The 21,282-nt window shown below is 42.2% G+C and overlaps 1 protein-coding gene across 1 annotated transcript; it reads right to left on the bottom strand.

Moving 5' to 3' along the window:
• Positions 1-1,622: 1,622 nt before the first annotated feature.
• Positions 1,623-20,199, bottom strand: TRABD (TraB domain containing). The gene is made up of 10 exons (XM_075276288.1): positions 20,060-20,199; positions 11,384-11,456; positions 10,621-10,699; positions 9,223-9,389; positions 8,134-8,274; positions 7,383-7,493; positions 6,549-6,688; positions 6,267-6,439; positions 5,313-5,424; positions 1,623-3,910 (listed from the first exon to the last, which is right to left on the bottom strand). Exons 2-10 carry the CDS (start codon positions 11,405-11,407, stop codon positions 3,730-3,732), a joined length of 1,128 nt encoding a protein of 375 aa, XP_075132389.1. The 5' UTR covers positions 11,408-11,456; positions 20,060-20,199; the 3' UTR covers positions 1,623-3,729.
• Between the last annotated feature and the right edge of the window lie 1,083 nt (positions 20,200-21,282).

The following is a 21,282-nucleotide window of genomic DNA, read 5'->3' as shown; positions in this document are numbered from 1 at the left end:
AAATGAAGCCATGTTCATGACAGTAGAGCTGTTCCTCTGAAGAGTAACAATGGTTGGTTACCCATCTATAATGCTATGCATCAGGAACAGTATATCATAGGGCTGGGAAATTAAATAAAAAAAATAACCAAAAACTGACTGTCAATCCAGATAACATGCACAAAATCACACAGGTTATCAGAACTGGAACTGCTATTATACTCTGAGATATTGGAGGCCCAAGGGAGGTGAGTAAAGATAAAAACAGTGTTAGTTGTGGCAACACTGTGGCTCAGTGGTTAGCACTGCAGCCTTGCAACGCTGGAGTCCTGGGTTCAAATCTAGAGATGATCGAGTACTATTCGAAACGGCAGTCTCGAATAATACGCACCCATAGCAATGAATGGAGCCAGCCGGCATGGAGACGTGGCCAGTGTCCTGCCGCTTAACCCCCTGCGTGCCGGCCGCTTCCATACATTCCTATGGGTGCGTGCTATTCAAAACTGCCATTTCGAATAGTACTCGCTCATCTCTATTCAAATGTTTGTGTGGATTTCCTCCCATTCTACAATGACATACTGATAGGAAAAAAATGTACATTGTGATCCCTATATGAAGCCCACAATCCACATAAAAAAAAAAAAACCAACTACCGTATTTTTTGGACTATAAGACGCACTTTTTTTCCCCCAAATTTCGGAGGAAAATGAGGGTGCGTCTTATAGTCTGAATGTGGGTTTGCAGCATGGCCGCGCTACTGCCACCGCTGGTTTTCTTCAGCGGCAGTAGCGCGGCAATCCGCAGGCCCCGGCAGCTAAGACAGTCCCCGGCATCTGCTGTAATAGACCGGCGGATGCCGGGGAGTGTCTTAGCTGCCGGGGCCTGCAGATTGCCGCGCTACTGCCACCGCTGGTTTTCTTCAGCGGCAGGAGTGTGACAATACTGCAGGCCCCGGCAGCTAAGACACTCCCCGGCATCCGCCGGTCTATTACAGCAGATGCCGGGGACTGTCTTAGCTGCCGGGGCCTGCGGATTAGCGCGCTACTGCCGCTGAAGAAAACCAGCGGTGGCAGTAGCACGGCCATGCTGCAAACCCACTGCTCCTCCGCAGGTCCCGACAGTTAGTTAGCCCCCCCCCCGGCCTCATACATTTAGTGATGCAGGCCGGCTCCTGCACGGCGAGGCCGCAGGAGCCGGCCTGTTCCGATGACAGCCGGGAGCCTAATGAAGGCTCCGAGGCTTGTCATAGATATATATTACTATCGCGGCTGGTCTATGACCCTCCGCGATGGTAATGTATAGAATCTCCCATAGACGGCAATACACTTGTATTGCCGTCTATGGGACTTGCAATCAAATGATTGCAGGTTCAAGCCCCCTAGGCGGGGGATATTAAAATAGTAAAAAAAAAAAAAAAACACTTAAAAAAAATATAATAAAAAATAAAATAAATAAAAGTTCACCTCCTTTCCCTAGAATACATATAAAAGTATAACATTACTGTGAAACATATACATTAGGTATCCCTGTGTCTGAAAATGCCCGGTCTACACCTGGCCCCACAAAAAAAACGCCCTATACATCCCCGTACAGCTGCAGGGTCACCTGTCAATGTGGCCTTGCAGCTGTTCCAAAACTACAACTCCCATATATTAAATATTTTACCATTTTTTGCCTGAAAATTTTTTTTCCCTATTTTTCTCCTCTAAAACCTGGGTGCGTCTTATAGTCCGAAAAATACGGTATGTTAGTCACCAAGCCTGGGCTCTGGAGCTGGTCTTCACTGTCTTCCAGGCTAATGAGTAATGTCAGCGACTGCTGAGACCTGTAGTTGGTCATGTGGTGTTGCGACGCAAAGACATAGACGTGTCAGTGTTGGTCACCATTGGGCTTCAGCGGTGAAGGACATCTTTAGCAGGTCTCAAGAGCACCAGGAGCAGCGGCAAAACCCAGGAGAAAGGAGTAACAGTTTTTTTTGTATGTTAGATCACCTCCCATGGACCTCCAACAATTATACTAAAGAGACCCCAGAGTATAATAGCAGTTCCTGTTCGGACGCATTTGGTCCAAATGAAAATCGCTGTGAACATCACAAGACTAATTTTACGATGTTCGTTCTACACATACTTATAAATAGACATGGCCTAAATAATCACCAAAAAATATAAGCATTAAAATGCCGGATTAATCACAATTTTGATTAGGGCATAATCGCCCAGCCCATATATATCGCCACAAGCCACCCCTAGCAGTATCCAAAGTATGTGCACGGGACAGATGAAGGAGAGACCAATACACCTTGCTTTGCTGCACATGCAGAGGATGCAGCTCGAGATGTATTGGGATATGCCTATGGGAGGGGGACTGATCAGTTATATTCTTCAGAGGAGTGGCTCCAACCTCATGACTACTTACAGACCATTGAATATAGCACATGCTCTTTTCAAAGTCATTTTGGAGACCAAGACCTTTACCCCACAATAAAATCAGGAAAACCCTTGAGCTGCCCAATTCTATCTAGTTCTATAACATTGGTTGTCAATAAGCTTCTCCAGATTTCAGAAAACTGAACTCTTACTAAATATGCATTAGAAAGAAGATTCATCACTATGTAACAGGGCAGATTTATTTACCTCCCAAATTGCAAGATAACTTGGTGACCATCCTTGTAATGGTTGCTTTTCTGGTCAAAATAGCTTTCAAAGAAAAAGATCTAAGAAACGGCTCCACTGGGTAATTCTCAACTGCTTGGTTATACCATCATGACCAGCCTAAGTTGTCCAATTTATTCTGCCAAAGTATAAATTCTTAAGCTACAAAGTGCCCTAATAGTGCTAATTTACTAGAAAGGACTGGACATTCCCATCCATGAAGTACAAATTCATTACATATCTATTGTCAACAAAAGGAAGTTTCATATGGCATCTACTTGGTCCAAAGAACAAATGTAATAGCCATTAAAAATAATGTAAATTTATAGGAATTTTAGCTAACCCTTACCCAAAGAAAGAAATCATTAAATAGAAAGTGTTGAGCTAACCTCTGTGATACATCCTGTGGAGTGTCCATGTCCAGTTTTGATTGATACTCAGTTTTTTGGAAGTGAACAGTGCTGCCGTGCAAAAAAAATAAAATAAAACCCCGTTCAAGCCTATACACTACATACTATTGTGAAGGTAGTTTGGTATAACAAATATTTGGTGCCAGGTAACAGAAGTGAAGGACTTAAAAGTGAATACTAAGCTACTATATCAATGGGCATCCCTTAATCATTCAGTACATGTTTCTGTGACATGGGTCTAGCAAGATTCCACCCTCTGTGGTTAGGTTGCATTCAGTGACTAACACAGACAGGGAATAGATCAGAAAAGTGTTGTGGTTAGTTAAGTCCATACAGTCAATAGGTAAAAGATGGCGGAAGCACTGCACCATAAAAAGTATTTTTGTGACTCATTGTTTAAAAAAAGTAAATAGTCTTCAAAAGTGATCATATATATGAGAGGGTTGGGGTTATTTGCAATACCTGTTTCTAATTACATTTTTTTTGCCTTTGAGATTATATTTGAGGCTCTTACTCTCAAAACATGACAGTTTCTGCAAAACCAACAGTAGCTGCCATTTTTGTTGTTGTTGCAATAGGAGGATAAGTTTTTCAATAAGTTTTTTGGCGATTTGTTGGATATGAAACCAGAGCAAGCCGTGTAACCAGTAGCATGGGAAATAGAATGACTAGTATCCATAAGTTGCAGTTTAAAAATTCCAGAGTCTCACTTGGTTCAGTCTTTGAAGGCAATACTGTGTGGCTGGCACAGAAAGGATAAACTGGACAGTCCTTTTACTAACACAAAAACAACCGTAACCGACAAGTCCAAACAATGTCACTTTTGCAGTGAAAGTAATAATTCTATTCAGTGTTGAGGGAGGAGGCACGCTGGAAGACAAAAAACAACAAGTAATTGGAAAACCTTACCATTATATATGCAACAGACTCCAGTTACAAATAGAACACTTTAGATTACGTCATCATTGGGAGTACCTGATCTCTACCCAATGGCGCAAATCTAATCCAGACACTGAAGCTACACTGCTGAAGCCTGTAGGTACAGTGTGCAACCTTTAGTAATCCAAGGCGCACACTAATCCATAGACATACACTATTCCACGGAATATTTTGTAGTTTATCAATTAACCTACATATTTAGGCAAGCACCTAAATCTAGGTCTGTTGGGTCCAGATGTTGTGAAAATTATCTGCCATAAATCCTACCTGATTCGGGAAAATCAGAGAAAGTCTGCATGCGGTACACAGCATTCCCCCCACCCCAATTTTTTTTTCTCTTCTTTTTATTTTCCAGTAAATATGGAAGGAGTTTTACAAATTAAATCCCTCTGTATTGAGCTGTAAATTAACCCAATCCTAAAAATTTTGTTTTGTTTAAAAAAAGAGGTTTCAGCTTTTCTGGCATGTCTTTTTTTAATACAACAATTCAGGAGCATCTTTCATTAGTAGTACTCTGCATTCCTGTTGGTAATGTATAACTAAAGTGACAGCTGGGCGTTACCAGTGGGGGGTGTATCAGGATATGTAGTCACACTGTCCAATCAATGCCAAGTGTCAGACTGTATAGACACGCTCATTTCACATGGCATGGTAAAACTCAGATATTTAATTATAACTATTCAGGAGGAATAACAGGAACAGCAGAGAAGATTTTCCAGAATTGTTATTTTAGAATCATATGATTTACTAAAGCAAACATCAACTGAGGCGACAGTGCTAACCTGTAAGTACTTCTCATTTAGCTCATGTAATCATGCATAAATTATCCAACAGTATTGAAGTTTTCTCTCAACTAACCAAATGTTTTATAGTAAGGATAGGCTGCATAAAAGAACAGGGTTTTGCATACATGTGCATGACATGACAGACAGAAACCTCAACACAGATCTTTAAACAGAACTCGAACACCGCTCTAATTCTTCTATTAATTTGTGGCTATTCAGTCTAAATACAAGCATAGAAATAGTTTCTGCACAGTGTTATTACATATATATATATATATATATATATATATACACACACACACACACACACACACACGTAAACATTAGAGATGAGCGATTAGTATTCCATAGGAATGCGTGTAAGCGGCCGAACACCAAGGGGTTAAGCGCATTGAATATTCAATGCTCTTAACGCCTTGGTGTTCGGCCGCTTACACGCATTCCTATGCTAGCGAGGTATTCGATCGAATACTACTCGCTCATCTCTACTAAACATACATAGTATGTACAGATGTATAAATCACATGTGCACACACATACAGATTTACCTCATGATTTCTCGTATATTTAAGTCATTATTCCAGTTCTTCTCAATACCAGGAACATGTCCCATGCCGACAACGCCAACAACAATAGACGGGACACTTTTTCTAGGCTCCGCTAAGTACAGAAAAAATGTCAAATGTTAATGAATACAAGGACACCGATAACAAGCACTCAAGTATACACTGTAATAGTAGACAAAACACTGGAACTGCAGAAAGAAGGCATTCCCAACCCAAAAAGTGATTGCATATTGGAAAGATATTCTAATAACTGAGTCCCTTCATTCCCAGTGGCAAGTATATGAGGCAGGAACCCCACTAATAAAACCATGATCACATATCCTAACTCTAAGCCACTATGTTATGAAATGGAAGTACCCTCTTAAGACTGGTATCACACTACAGAGTCTTGGGCACTAGACTGAGTCTGTGCGCACACACTATGAAATATGGTCTGAGAGCATTAAGCATGTGTTCACTGATACAAATACATTAAATACATTAGTATTAATGTTCTGATAACACTACAGAGTGTGCCAAGTAGATATAAGTAATATCTAGATGAAGGAGCAGTTACTAAAAATTAATGGAACTGAAACATTAGTATAGTTCAGTAATCTAACAGAGAAATTTGATAAAGTCCAAAATAGGCCTTATTCTTGCTCTTGATGGTTAAAGGGTTTTCCAGGATTAGGATACTGCGAATCCATCATTTTCAGATCAGTGGCACCCAGTATCTCATCCATCAGTGGTTTAGAGAAGCCACAGTATTCGGAAAAGTGACATGGCCTCTTCACTGCTTACAACACAAAGTGCTGTAAATTGCTATACCAACGACATCCGCAATACAAACATCCCATGTGGATATCACTAAACTCATGTTTATAAAGATCAAAACAAAAACAAAAAATTTTTTCAATTTCAGTGCTAAAGAGTATAATACAAACAGGTCAGTACTTTCAGAGGCACGAGGTAGTTCAGTTTTTTTAGCCGCTTGCTTCAACATGTAGGTGAGATATACGTCTCTCTCAGAGACTATAGTGCGGTGTAGGTCGGGAAATTCACCAATCATTTCTGCCATCATCTGCTCCAACAAATCCTTCTGTTTACACTTCTCCACATCATCCTCACTGAAAAAAAAGAATTTCAAGCAATATAATGAACAGAAATACACAGTTAAACACCCACAAGATGAACCAGAAGAGATCTAGAACATATACACAAGACACGGTGTTGTACCTGATTGGGTCTGATAATGAGCAGAGTCCCCAAGCGAGCTTGACCTTCTGCCAGAATGAAAGTGCTGCAATGGCTCTCTTGAATGTTACAGGAATAGGTCTGTCTCCAAGATGAAATTTGCAGAAAGGCACTTTGCTGGCCTACATGTTAAACAAAATACTGATAATTATAAATTTAGTAACCATATTTAACATAGAATTGATGAAAGTGCTAAGTCTGAGGCCGTTTTCACACGGAGGAATTTGCTGTGGATTTGGGGATGGATTTCACCCCCGAATCTGGGGCAGATTCCTCCTGGTAGCTGCCTCCCATTATTTTCAATGGGAGGCAGAGATCGCAACAGGATGTGGAAAAAAAAAAATAAGCGCCCTGCTTGATCTTGCTGTGGATTCCGCGACTCAAGACTCCCGCCTGATTAGGCCCATTCATCCAGGCCTAATCAGGATGTCGCGACAGAATTTTGATGCACTGCATCGCAGCTAGACCACAGCAAATATGCCGGTGGCGTCATTTTCCACTGTGTGAATATACCCTAAAGAAGGTTTATTATTATGTATAACCATGGTTGACAAGTCTCATAATATTTGATAAGACATACTCTACCGTACATAGAGAAATAAAAGATTCAGCAAAGTGTTCTGTTTATCATACTGATGATCAAAAAAGCACAGACAGCAATAGGACACCAAAAAAATCCCAACAAGACAAAGTAAATATAGAGAGCAAAGTTTGGAGATATAAAGGCAATGCAATAACTATTAGGTTTGCATTAGATAAATACACTTACTGTCAGGTTATAAGAATGTAAAACTACATAATGTAAATGAGCCTCACCTCTTTAAATGCCTCTCTGAACTCCCCACCAGGAGCCATTCCTAGCTGTTCTGTGATATGCGCAGATACCTTCAGCAGAAGCATTTGCATGAGGCCAGACATGACTCCATTCTGGTGCAAAAAAAAGCAAGGCAAACTAATGAAGCAGGTAACACTATAGTGACCACTCATGAATGTAAATATGAAATGGTAATATATAAAAAAAAAAAAGAAAGAAAAAAAAAAAAAGAATAGAACTATAGTGGGCAGTCCAGATATATTCTTAATATACACACACACACAGTTTGGCCAAGTGTGACTTAACTTGACCTGTCAGCCATATACAGTCTCTTAAGAGTTCTCCGCTGAGGCCTGTACTTAAGCTGCAGCAGTCACCTCACATGAACAGGTTTTCACTGCTGATGTCAGCAGGACCATCATGTAGCAGATGCTGCTGGTAACTGAGGAGCATTGAGAAGAGTAGATTTTTATTATTCTACTGGCCCCATTTTCCACACACATTAAAAATAAATACAAAAAATCTTATGTTTTAAGGCATTTTTACATGGCTCCATTATTGGGAACACTACTGTTCTTAGACAAGGTCATTCCAATTAACTAAAGTGTGTAAATGTGAAAACATCTCGTCTTTTTTGTAGCTGGAAAGATGCTAAAGTCGTCACAGCACACTGTGAAAAATGGTGCAAATTGAATGACATAAAAAAATTGTGTGGAAGTAACTCCATATATAGGATGAAGGAGCTTAAAATACCTGTTTAATTGCTTGATGAAGTTTTTCCAGATTTATTTCTTTGGCTTCTTTGAGTAAAGTTTCTTCATCCATCTTTAACATGGACACGCGGTACTGACACAGTTCAACCACTACTACATCTGGTTGAACCTCTTGTATAGTCTAAGGAAAAGACAAATAGCTAATAAAAAAACATCGACCTTAAAGTATACTGCATGTAACGTAAGACGGTATTGAAATAAATAATTAAACTGTAACACAGGTCATACATAAAGAGGACCTTTCATGGGTTTGGGCACAGGCAGTTCTATATACTGCTGGAAAGGCGACAGTGCGCTGAATTCAATTGCATTCAACGCAATGTCAGCTTTCCCGATCTATGCCACGGGGAAAGATCTATCGGTCCCGGTACCGTAGCTCTTTACATTCAGAAGGGCGTTCCTGACAGTCAGTCAGGAATGTCCTTCTCCACAGCAGTGCCTATAGCGCTGTACAGTGTGAGCGGGGAGGAACGCCCCCTCTCCTCCTGATAATACTCGTCTATGGACGAGCACTGTGAGCAGAGGGAGGGGGCGTTCCTCCCCGCTCACACTGTACAGCGCGATACGCACTGCTGTGGAAAAGGATGTTCCTGACTGACTGTCAGGAACGCCCTTCTGACTGTAAAGAGCTACGGTACCGGGACCGATAGCTCTTTACCCGGGGCACAGATTGGGAAAGCCGACAGTGCGCTGAATTCAGCGCACTGTCGGCTTTCCAGCAGTATATGGAACAGCCTGTACCCAAACCCATGAAAGGTCCTCTTTAACAGAAACCAATACAAGTCACCTTCACATGGCAGTATTTTGTCTCAGTATTTGTAAGCCAACTAGCAGTTCCGAAACACTGAAGATGTGCAAATGTTTCCATACTCTTCCTATAGGTCCCACTTCCGGTTTTAGTTTACTAGTATTGATTAAGCATACCAGCCAAATACTGACCATGTGAAAGCGACCATAAGCGAATATAAATTGCTTAGATATAAATAAAACAAGTATGAGACCTAACATTCAAACAAAGCGTGAAATGCAGAAGCTATGCTTCCCCTTTAAAAGCTGGTTTGGCTATTACCTTAACCACATCTTGTTTACTGCTGTCACTAAAATGAGCCGTGCCCACGATGTATACTTTACTTCCCTCCTCTGTGCTAAGTTCAGTCACAGTTTCTGGAAGTGATGGGCATTTCTGTCTTTTTTTCATTTTCATCTCCCAGAGTATCCGGAAAGCATCAGCATCCGCTAAAGAAACAATACAAAGGGAACATGAGAGAAAGTCACCACGTATGTGGCAGGATGAAGAACGCAAGCACACTACGAATTAAAGGGAATTATTTATGATTCCAGCATATGGTCAACATTGAAATCTCTGCAGGTGTCAGAGCTCCATACCATGGCCTAATTGGATTAGCTGGAAAGGTCCAGAGAATGAGTTTTCCAGGCTTTTATCAAATCATATAACATTTTTTATCTGTATGTAGCAAAGGCTAAAATGACAATGTGTTAACTCGACGCCTTCAAAGGCTTTTCAATGCTTTTGTTGTCCTCCGAGATAGGATATCACAGCACAGAAAGTTATCAAACTGCAGAAAATCATATTAAAACTGTGCTATATCTAGACAAACCCCACATGCACACCTTCTAAATTTCTCACTACTCCTACACTCACTATCTACAAAGCTACAGCAATGACTACAGTGTCTAGTGTTTAACTGCCACGGTCACACGTTGAGAACACATCACATCACTGCAGATTTGCAAACAGGGACTATTGGGAATTGAAGGCTGAGCGAGTCCGGGTTCATACAGTTTCTGAAGTCTTTTAAAACATCTGCAAAAATACCAGCAATCTAAAGCGTGCCTATGGCATTTTTACAGTCACTTTTTGAAAAGGCGAGTGTTTTTAAGGCGTTTTTGACATTTTATTTACGGTAGAGGTTTGCAGACAAAGCAAAGCCCCCCCCCCCCCCAAAAAAAAAAAAAAAAAAAAAAACAACTCCCCCCCCCCCCCAAAAAAAAAAAAAAAAAAAAAAAAAAACTTTAGCATGCAACATTTTGCTAAAACGCCCACTGAACCCATCTGAAGAAACAAGCAGTGTGCACAGACTTCCCCCTTAAATGCTTTGTGTGAAACTGATTATTTAAGGCCATAAACCATAGATTTGAAGGCTTCATTATAGCCTGCAAACCCTCTTTTAAAAGTAATTTAACCACAAATTGGGCAAGGGACCCCCAAACACTAAAGTTTACATTTTTACCAAAAACAAACACACACTTGTAAACTCAGTTCTGAGTAGTTTGCAAAAAGATCTGCTTTTGGTTAAACCACACACCATAAGCTGTTCACTATACAAAAATTAACCCATTAGAGTAGTCAAAATCAGAGGAAACAAGGGGAAAACAAAACAAAAAAAAAACCCCAACAAACTGAGAAGAAAAATCCAGTGATTTGTCAATCCTACTGTATACTGACAGATGTTATGCGGTAAATCTGAAGTCTCATTTGGTCCATCTTCTGCCGTTTCTGACGCTGCCATTGTCTCTGCACCAACCTAGAAAAGGACATAGTAACATGTTTAAAACCATATGCTACTTGGAGAAGGTCTGCTTTTACACTCGTTGTTTACAGGGGTCCCCACTTAACTTGTATCAGTGCAACTGTGTGTTACTTGCAGATTTTCCAACACAATTTAAAACTCACAATAGCAGCAAAGGATTTTGTGTATTAAACAAAAAAAAAAAAAAACACCATATCATCACTGAGGATTTGTACATCAGCTAGAGGTTCTGCTTCGGTCAGAATTCTAACCACAATTTTACAAAATACAATGTATTACTAGCAGATAATCCAATATATTTATGCAAAATTGCACAAAAGGATAGATAGATAGATAGATAGATAGATAGATAGATAGATAGATAGATAGATAGGGGAAGAGCAGGGTTGATACCAAGCAAGGTCAGGATGGGGATGCCTCAGCCCAACAAATTTACTATACTATAAGTCAAGCCAAAAGACTGGCACAAGTTACACTTGAAGTCTACAACAGTCCCTGGCACAGATGGCAACAGAGGTGTGTGTCTGAAATATTAAGAGCCAAAGCCTTTTTATAATTTACGAGTGTTTTACTATTCTTAATAAACTTCACTGCTTAAAAAGCAAGATAGAAAATAAATCTTTTTATAGAATTTTCTCATTTGGAAAGAGATTAGAACAAAAACTAAAAGCAGTTTACCTCCTGTGGTTGGCCGTCCTGCATTACACAACAGATTTCCGCTTCAACCAGGAGCTTGACGTTCCACCTCTGTCTGAATGAGCCAAAAATCCATCAGTTAATAGCTTGCACTAATATAAATTAGCAGAACAGATAGGAATACAATATGCCCTGATATCAAGAACACAGAGGGCCAGCAGTTAAGACTGAGTAGTTGCCAATATGTTCTATAACCAGTTCTGCTGCCCATAAACATGTCAGTTTCACAATCATTACATAGGTCGCATTGCCTGCAGCCAGACACCTGTTAACATGCACCACCCCCAGCATGCATCCCCTATTAACATGTACCAAGCAGAAGGCAGAAGTTTCCCATTCATTTTGTAGCCATACTTGGCTTTGGCTCAAGCATAAATAAGCTGGGGGTAGTCCAAAAAAAAAAAAAGTATACTCACCTGTCCCCGGTTGCTCTGGTGTCCTCCCGCGCCTCCTGGTTCATCTGCACATGACTGCTGAGGCCAATCAGCGAAGGGCCTGAATGTCACCACCTGAGGCGTTTTTAGGAGGAGGAATTTGAGTTCAAACTCTGTTTGAACGCAGCCTAAAAGTTTTGCCTGGACAATTGTTTTAGGTGAAGGCCCCACATAGCATTCTGCAGCAAAAACCATGGCGGTAATGCAACATCGGTTCTTTCTGCAACACTTTAGACCAGAGGTTCTCAAACTTATTTTGTCTACCGCCCACTTCGAGAATTATTTTCTAGTGCCCCCCCAAATTTTTTTACTTTACTACATCTTAAGAATCACAATCGCAGTCATTATGTTAATAATTAAATTATGTGTGTCATGTGAAAATAAGTCACTAGAAACTTCTCGCTTCGCATTGGAGCTTACCGCCATCTATGGTACAGTTTGACAACTTTTGAACAGGAAATAGTTACTGTCTAGTCCCCTACATGGCGTTACACGAGGAAACGCGCGTTAAGCGTAAAGGAGCGGTAAAGTTTGTGTTAAAAGCAAAAAAACAATTTTAAAGGGGTAGCCTCATGAAGCTTGATCTGCCTTCTAAGCTGCCTAAAAATCTTCTTTCTTCCTGTTTGCTCGCGTCAATTAGCCCTGCCCCCAAATTAGCGTGTAGCTCCGTCCACCACATAGCGTGATCCTATGGGATGACTGAAGGGCCTGTGATGTCATCAAAAGATCCTGTAGACTTGGATTTACCTTGTACGGAGTTTCCTAAAGGACCTGGCTCCTCTGCCCCCTAGCAGCCTGCTCTATATAATAAAGCTTTATCCTAGTGAACAGAGAGACCAGGTCCTTTAGCCCAGTAGGATTTAGACTGCTTTATATAAGAAAGCAGCACTTATTCCACACACACCCCTCTATCTCACAGCAGGGAGCTAGGTGATGTGTATGTGTGGTGCAGACACAGGCTGGCTCCGTACACTCAGCCCCCCCCTCTCTCCCCCCACACAGCAGGGAGTTACGTCATGTGGCACCCTCAGCAATGAGCAGGGGGCCAGGTGCTAGTGTCCATAATGAAGTGAATAAAGTAAGATAGTGGACAAACAAAGCAGTTTTGCTGAAGCAGTGTATTTAGGAAAAGTCTTAAATCCACATTAACAAGCAGTATAGATAGGATCCTTGTGATGGGACAACCCTTTTAAATTAGCCATCGCCCCCCTAAACCGCTTCAACGCCCCCCAATCTTCTCTGTGCCCTTTACTGCCCCCCTATAGGCCTCCAGCGCCCACAAGGGGGCATTATCGCCCACTTTGAGAAAGACTGCTTTAGACAGAAAGTTTGTAGAGGTTTCCTGCAGACTGTTTCAATTATACCTATAGGGAAACCGCCAGCGTTTCCGTAGATATAATTGACATACTGCAATTTCCAAAACTGCGCCTTTGTCCGCACAGCAGTTTTTACTGCTAAGTGGCCATGGGATTCGCTTGAATCACATCCACTTTGTACTGTAAAACGCAGCGATTTTTCGCACCGCGTTTACGCCACAGGCAAATCACGACGTTTCCGGCCCGTGCCGTGCCCCGGCCTTTGAGTAAGTTCACAGAGGATAAGCCACAGGAGAAAATTTATAGTGAATGATTGTCTTTTTGCGTTTTGTTTCTGCAACTTTTTTTTTTTTTTTTTTTTTAAATCATTCAACTAATAGCTGTCTTTCTGCTCCGATCCAAACCTTTAATCCGAATTTATATTCCATCTGCATTTTCACTGCAGAATTGTGGATTTATGTATCAGCAAACCATACAAATCACTGCCAACCATATAAATCACTGCCACTGTAGTTCTGCTACAGAATTTCTAATCCATTTATTCTTCGTAAAATGTCAAAAAAAAAAATGCAGTTTTTTATATTGCTAACAAGTGTTTCCACAGTGGCAAAAAATAAGTGGTATTTCCACTCTGTGTTCCCCACCTAAACCAAACCATGACCAACACATGGGCTTTCTACATTAGTTGATATCAGGCTTTATTCCAATACAATTGACTTTCTACATCAAATGCATTGGAATGCTGCATAGTCTCCCACACTGTGTGAACTCACAACAGGGTGCCATTTCCTAACTCCCAAGAAAGGAAAACCGCTGATTCAGAGTGTTTAACACTTTACATGCTGCAGTTAATAGTGACTGCAGCATTTAGGCTAAGGCCCCACGGGCCGTAATCGCAGCGCTAAAGCGCTGAGGAAAGAACCGCTGCGTGATCACATTGCGGTTCTTTCTGCAGCGCTTTGAAGAGAATGTTCACCGAGTTTTCCTCTGCGGACTTTCTCTTCCCATTATATCTACGGGAAAGCCGCTGGCGTTTCTGTAGATATAATTGACATGCCGCAACGGCTTTGCAAATCGCAGCATGTCCGCAATGCGTTTTTTTCCGCAAAGTGAGCATGGGATTCACATGAATCCCATCCCCTTTGCTTGCACTGTAAAATGCCGCAATTTTTCCTGTAGCGTCTCCACTGTGGGCAAATCGCGGCGTTTACTTCCCGTGGGGCCCTGGCCTTAAACTGTTTTGGAGGGAAGGAATGATTGCAGGGTACCGATGCATTTACATGGCAGCTGAGGGCCCTAACGAAAGTCCACAGGTCTGCCTTCAGTGCTTCACTATTAGTCCTTGCCAGAAACATGGCCTAAATGACCTGTCAGATTGTGACAGACCATATAATTCATTGTACCACATACTATGTATCTTAGAGTGACAAAAATACTACCTCAATTAAATGATGCTTTACATAAAGACAAATTAAAATCGTAATTAAAAAAAATTAATTCCACCAAACCCTGAAATGTTTGGAAAATAAAATTTATATATATATAGATATATACACACACACATACGCACCGTACAGAATACTGTCACTACTGCAATACCCAAGCAATACAACTGTGTAGTGTTTTTATGTTTTCTCACACAGTGTGTGTGTGTGTGTGTGTGTGTGTGTGTGTGTGTGTGTGTGTGTGTATATGTGTATGGTGGTGGTGGTGGGGGGTCGCCTTTGGGGTTAAGACAGTATGTTGGGCTTTGACAAACATTACAATCAACCTAGGCAGTTGCCGTGGCCCATAGCACATGGGGGGCCCACAATGAGCAGTTCCATCAATACAGATTGAAACACAGCGCTAAACCAACTCTGCAGATACCCCTCCCCCCACCTTGATTCTCAAGATCGGAGGGGGGGATAAAATCCATGGTGAAGCCACAAAATTTATACAGGAAGAAAAGGGGACTCGAGGCACCAAGAAAAAAAAAACAAAACAACATTTCTGAGTTATCATCTGTTGTCAGGATCACTACTTATTGTATTAAAACAAATACACCAGGGCTTTATGGCGACAATAATTTCTTTTGGTCTTTTAAGTATTAGATTGCTAGTTACCAGAAACAAAAAATAAAGCTATCCTGGCTTTACAATTGCGACAGAATGAATACACCATGACTCATCCTACTTCCTGTTTCAGAGAATAAATGAGCTCTAGGGTCAGGACCACAGTCTTCATAACACCAAGGTTGTCGCCTTTACAAATATGCTTCGTTGCAATACTTATTACAGTGGTATGTACAATTTTTACTAGTGATCGTTAACAAAAAACTTTAGACTAAGGCTCCTATCTCAATAACAGTTCAGTGGGATTGTTATTGACCCCTTCCCGACATCCAAGATATCAGATATTTACGGCCTCCATAGCCACCAGGTCTCTAATGACAGTGATCAGTGACACTGACAGCTGAAGCCACCTTCAGACTTGTAGTGATCAGATGATGGAAAGTGCATTCTTAAAGGGCCTTTCAAGATGGAACAATTTTTTTTTTCCTTTTTCCTTTTTGTAGTAAAATGAGTAATGTGCCAATATGAATAAAGCATCTCATCTATGTACTGTTGGTGAATAAACAGCAATGAACCAGTAGCTTGCTCTTGGAACAAATGCCTTGGAAAGTACATTAAAGTAAACTTAGCTCAAGTATCTTTATTTTCACACAACCTACATAAAGGTTGTGAAAAATCAGGGCTGCAAGTTACACGTCATACTGTAAGAAGTAAAACATCATGACCTAGCACACACAAATAAGGGGGCGTTCACACTTGCACCCAGTGCCCGCCCTGTGCCATTCTGCCAGGTTTGCAATCTCAGCCCCGAGAAACTGGACAGGGGACGGCTTCCCGGTGGTCAGCTTTAAAACCTATTCATTTGAATGGGTTTTTAAAGGTAATCGTCGGTGTCCATCTGCGACCAGTCCATGGGGAAACAGTTTTTTTTTTTTCGGCCAGACACAACATCCTGCATGTCCGACTTTGTGTCCATCCGGAAAAAAAACCAAAACATTTCCTCGCAGAAAGGTCACAGGCGGACACCAGCAGTTACCTTTATATAAAAAAAACAAAAACAAACAACATTTAAATGAATGGGTTTTAAACCTGACTGCAAGGAAGCCGCCCTCTGTCCAGTTTCTCGGTGCTGAGGACGGAAACCCAGCGGAATGACACAGGGTGGACACCAGGCACAGGTGTGAATGCCCCCTTAGGCAAGACAAAAAATAGAAACATGAATTCACATAGCAATTCCATACAGAGTACTGGTAAACCTACAGTGGCTCTCACTGCACTACTGGGCCCTAATACAGCTCCACAGTAGTATTATAATGTTAGGCCTCCAACAGTTGCTATATTTGGGAAAGCAACTCTGTAATAGCACATGCATTGGAACACATTTTCCTCCAAAAACTTTAGGCTGAGGCCCCATGTTGCAAAAAAGCAGGTTTTTTGTTGCAGATTTTACTGTTTTGGGTTTGTTTTTTTTGAGCCAAAGTGAGGAGTGGATTGAGCAGAGAGAGAAGAAATGTACGTACTTCCTATACATCTCCCATTTCATTTGTAGCCACTCTTGGATTTGGCTCAAAAAAAAAAAAAAAAAAAGCAAAATCTGGAACAAAAAACAAACAAAAAAAAAAACCAAAACTGCATTTCCGCATCATGGGACCTTAAATCGTATTAAAGATATAATATATATTAAAAATAAATTTTTATTTTGAAGCTAGATTTGGTAACTTTTTTCCAACTCCATCCAAATTTGGCCTCAACTCAGACTCAAAATCCATTGGCTAAAAGTATTATATAGGGAATGTAAAAGATAGCACCTGACATAGATTCTGCAGGTTTGAAACTTCGGATTTCCGGCATGGTCCTGACTATGGTCACATAGGGTCTCCCTACAAATACAGCACCTCATCACTACAGGCCATGAGAGACTGGAGGGCCCACAACAGTAGCCAGGGATTTGAATATCCACAGCATGTCTAAATTTGCCAGCAGTTTTTAATGCCTTAAAGGGTTTGTCCAGGCAAAAAAATAAAATAAAAAAAAAGCTCACCTTTTCTCGATGCCTCCCAGCACAGTCCAGTCCTCTCAGTCAAGTGTTGACGTGTGGCCGAAGACCCGGCCACACCTGACTGGTCAGGCCAATCAGCGGCTTCAACGGGAAGGATCCAGGACGTCACAGATGGCCAGAGCAGCAGGACCGAACCAAGCTGGGAGGACACCAAATATCCCAGGAAAGGAGAGTATATATTTTTTCCCCTTCTTTTTTCACCTCCTCCCTTCACCCCCCTCCCACACAAACTATATAACTGTTGCCTGAACAACCTCTTTATAGGGGTTGTCTGAAAAACTTTTAAAAAATATTTTCCACCTTCCCTAGGCATATATGCGCGCACACACACACAGACACGCACACACAAACACACACACACACATTTATCCCAGACAATACCTTTAAGTGAATGGAGTGTGTTGAAACCACATTTGCTTACACTTTACTGAACTTGGTTATAGATCTTCTCTGCAGTGCGACAATGTGGCTTATGTCCTAATTTGGGTTGTTCTTTTAAAAACCGATATCCTATCCATAAGATATTTCACATCAGCAGGGATCAGACTTCATATTCTGTTAGAGCAGCTCTCTTCCTCATATGTACATGAGCCGCAGCGCACTCACTTGCCGCACTTTACATAGCAGCAGTTGTGAGTACTGCAGTGGTCTCCCGCTAATCTGAAAGTGAAATCCTGTCTGGTGGACAGAAAATCTCTTTTGAAAAAGCTGATTTAAATATTACATTAGGGCGCTGCTTTATCAAGTCCCCATTACATTCAGAATCTGTTACTTTACATGCAAAACCCTTTAGACCATAAAATATACACCAACAGCAGAATAAAGGCTCCATTTGTAGCAGTCTACATTATCCAATTCATCCTGAATTATTTAAGGTGGCCACACAGCAATTTTGGCTGCGATTCCCCTCATGCAATGAAAAGATCCCCATGTCACCCTGTGACTCCTTCACACGTCAGTTAGTAGAGTTGCATTGAGACTCCAAGGGTGCGGCAATAGTCGCAAAAAAGTCAAGTATGGCGATTTTTTGGTCGCGCGACAGGAATGACGGCCCTGCCCTTGAGGGCTCGTTCACACGTCCCCTCACAATAGATATCTATGTAAACCACTAGCGTTCTTTTTTTCCCGCTAGCGGTTTTTTCCCGCTAGCGGAAAAAAGAAGCGAGCTGCCCTTTCTTCAGATGATTTCCGCAGCTGATTCAGCCGCGGCGTCCGCCTCACAGCAGAACCCTCTGGCCTAGGCCCATTCATTTGGGCCTACTCCGGAGTGTGAAGCCGCATTTTGGTCCTATTCTAATGTGGCTTCCCGCGTCAAAATTAGGACCAAAATACGCCATCCCGTGCCCCATGTGAACGGGGCCTTATAGGTGCTAGAGCTACTTCAAGGTGTCTAGCATCTTGAACAGTCTGGCTCATTGTAAGTTATGGAGTGCAGGATGGACATCAGTTGCCATTGTTCTGGCATCAGTTTTCAGCTATTCGGTACTACGGTGGAGGGAAGCTACAACAGTTAACATGAATATGTGAACACACCCTAATGAAGTCTTTTCAGCCCAATTGTGGCCCCACTGGAGAGTTCTTCATCCAGCAGAGCTGCCAGAGTTCCTGACTATGTTGTCAGACCTGATGGCCCAGAAAACAAAGGCTACAGCAGCATGTTTATGCTTAGCAGGGTGAGGTGTCCCAAGTACCACACAAAAAGGTGAGCACATACACATATGGGGGAAGAAGTGCAGAGAACGTCCTCCACAGGGTTCTGTATCCTAGAAAAAACACTGATGTCCTGTACACCAGACTTAATGCATTCCCTCTCTGGAACTAACTCTCACGTGCCAGAAATGGAATCTACACCATTCATGAAATGACATAGACATCAGGTATAAACAGCACCAGTTAACTGGTGTGAAATATAGTAAATCTGTGACAGCGGCAGAAAAGGGCTGTGTGCTAAAGATACACCCCAACAATTCCCATCGAGACCAGTTTTCTGGTGTAGGAACTTTAAATTCTATTTTATGTAAGGATACGTTCAGATCCGTGTCAGAGTCTCCGTATTCCATCGCGGTGTTCGCCTGAAATTGGCATTCAAAGAAGAACTGGATGCAAGGTGTTTTTCTCCCCCCAATTTCAGTTTACACTAGCGTTCAGGGACTCTGTCCCCCATTTTGCTTAAAAGAGGCAGAGATATAAGTCCTACAAGCAGGATTACTGAATAAGGCGGGAAGTAACCCATTGGACCCCATTATAGTCTATGGGCTACACAGGTTTCCACAGGTAACCTCTTTGTAAGCAGACAGGGTTTCCATTGTTCAGGGTCCCCAAGTAGAACCGAAGAACGGAAACCCATTGCTAGTATGAACCTAGTGTAACCTATAACGTATTGCCACAACAAAAAAAGTGTAGGGGTCTACATTCTGTACAGGCACGTTATAGGTATATTATGTACTATCACATAACCAGTCTGCCCTCTCACAGACACTATGGCTACGAGTTAGAGATTACATACAGGAGATATTTAAAAGGGGGGGGGGCGCAAAACAGAGAGTAATATGGCAAAAATTGCTCAATGACTATTTGGCATGTATGATGTGCCCCTGTCCGCCTGCAGATCATATACAACTCCAGAGAACTTTACAAGTAGGAGCTACTGCATTGTACTACTAGAACAGGGCTTCCAAGTGCAGGGGTAGCCGACACCTGTGGCCCGTTGCTGTGTGCCTGTCACTAGGAGAGCCCTGTCCATATGGAGCGTGTACAGACAGTACATGGGAAACCAGAGCACATACAAGACTCACTGTATCAGGCGGGGAAAGCAGCGCTAGCACCGGCCTCTGGATTCCTCTCCTCTCACTATGTGTGAACCCCGGGCAGGTACTCAGCTGGAGCTAGAGCACGGCACAACATGCTGCACTAGTCATCTCTCCGGAGGGGAGCCAGGAGCGGCGGCAGCAGTGCTTCATGGGACTTGTAGTTTCCTCACTAAACAAGCCTTCCTCCTTCTCAGGCATATCATCTAGCTAGGACTTCAACACCCAACATGCCTAGCGGCGCAGCCTCAGCTGTAAGGGAGCCTCCAGTTAGAGATGGTGCTGTCAGCAGAACTTGTAGCCAATCAGGAAGGGAGTTGGACTAGTGGAGTAAAGGGGCGGGGAAATGTATTGCAGGGTCACATGTGTGATGACGCTGCGAGGGTCACTGGCTGACAGCTCAAGCTAGAGCCTAGTAGGTTAAAGGACCTTTGATGATGTCATGAGCATGTGATCTATCACGTGCACGAGGAGTCGCGCCGCTGTGCTTTCATGTACTTTTCTATTTGCTATTGCAGTAGTGAGGAGCTTGTGTATATAGTATATACATTACATACTGATTTCCATGTCACAGAGCCTTGGAGTTATATCAGTTGTAATGTGGCCATAGATTAGTGTCTGTCTGTTCCGCGCAGAGGACCCTATGACGGTGATAGTTTGGGTCATTAGACCTGCGGTCTGCCATAGCATGTGCCTTGTATCTATACTGTTCTGTACATATAGCAGCAGGCAGAGGAGTGTATTACACTGGGTGCATAGATGGATTACAGTAGCGCTCCCCCTGTAGGAGTAGCAGTTCATGTGCTTGCCTTTCGCTTTTATGGGGTTTGTGCATACTTGCAAAATTTTTGCAGATCTGTAGGGTACAAAGCGCAGTGCAAAAATCTTACAGTACCCGACACCCCACCCCTTTTAAAGCTACACACCTTTAAGGTGGTGTGCTGCGCCTCATCTTGTGTTGAGGCGAAATGTGGAGGACATGCGTTTTTATGGCTTGACCAGTACATAAGTGCTCTTGTCACTTATGACTGGGAGCCTAGCAAATGCAAGTCTAGGTGATCGGTTCACTCTTCCAGGACGCTGGGAGGTCACCCCTTTTTCAGGAGCCTCACAGATTTTATGGGAGAGTTGGCAACTATAAACTGATGGAGCACTCCGCAATCGCCATGTGCACTATTTCTCCATTAACAAAGAGACGTGGGGTACTCCCA

Source organism: Leptodactylus fuscus, chromosome 5 (genome assembly GCF_031893055.1).
Source record: "Leptodactylus fuscus isolate aLepFus1 chromosome 5, aLepFus1.hap2, whole genome shotgun sequence".
Lineage (NCBI taxonomy): Eukaryota > Metazoa > Chordata > Amphibia > Anura > Leptodactylidae > Leptodactylus > Leptodactylus fuscus.
Note: the sequence above shows the minus strand (reverse complement) of the source record. Positions and strands in the feature narration are given on the sequence as shown.

Coding starts and splice junctions, on each gene's coding strand:
- TRABD (XM_075276288.1), bottom strand. CDS start 11,407: ATGCAGGACGGCCAACCACAGGAG. Junction 7,494..8,133: donor TTCATCAAGCAATTAAACAG/GTATTTTAAGCT, acceptor TTTTTGCACCAG/AATGGAGTCATGTCTGGCCT. Junction 5,425..6,266: donor ACTACCTCGTGCCTCTGAAA/GTACTGACCTGT, acceptor TTCTGTACTTAG/CGGAGCCTAGAAAAAGTGTC.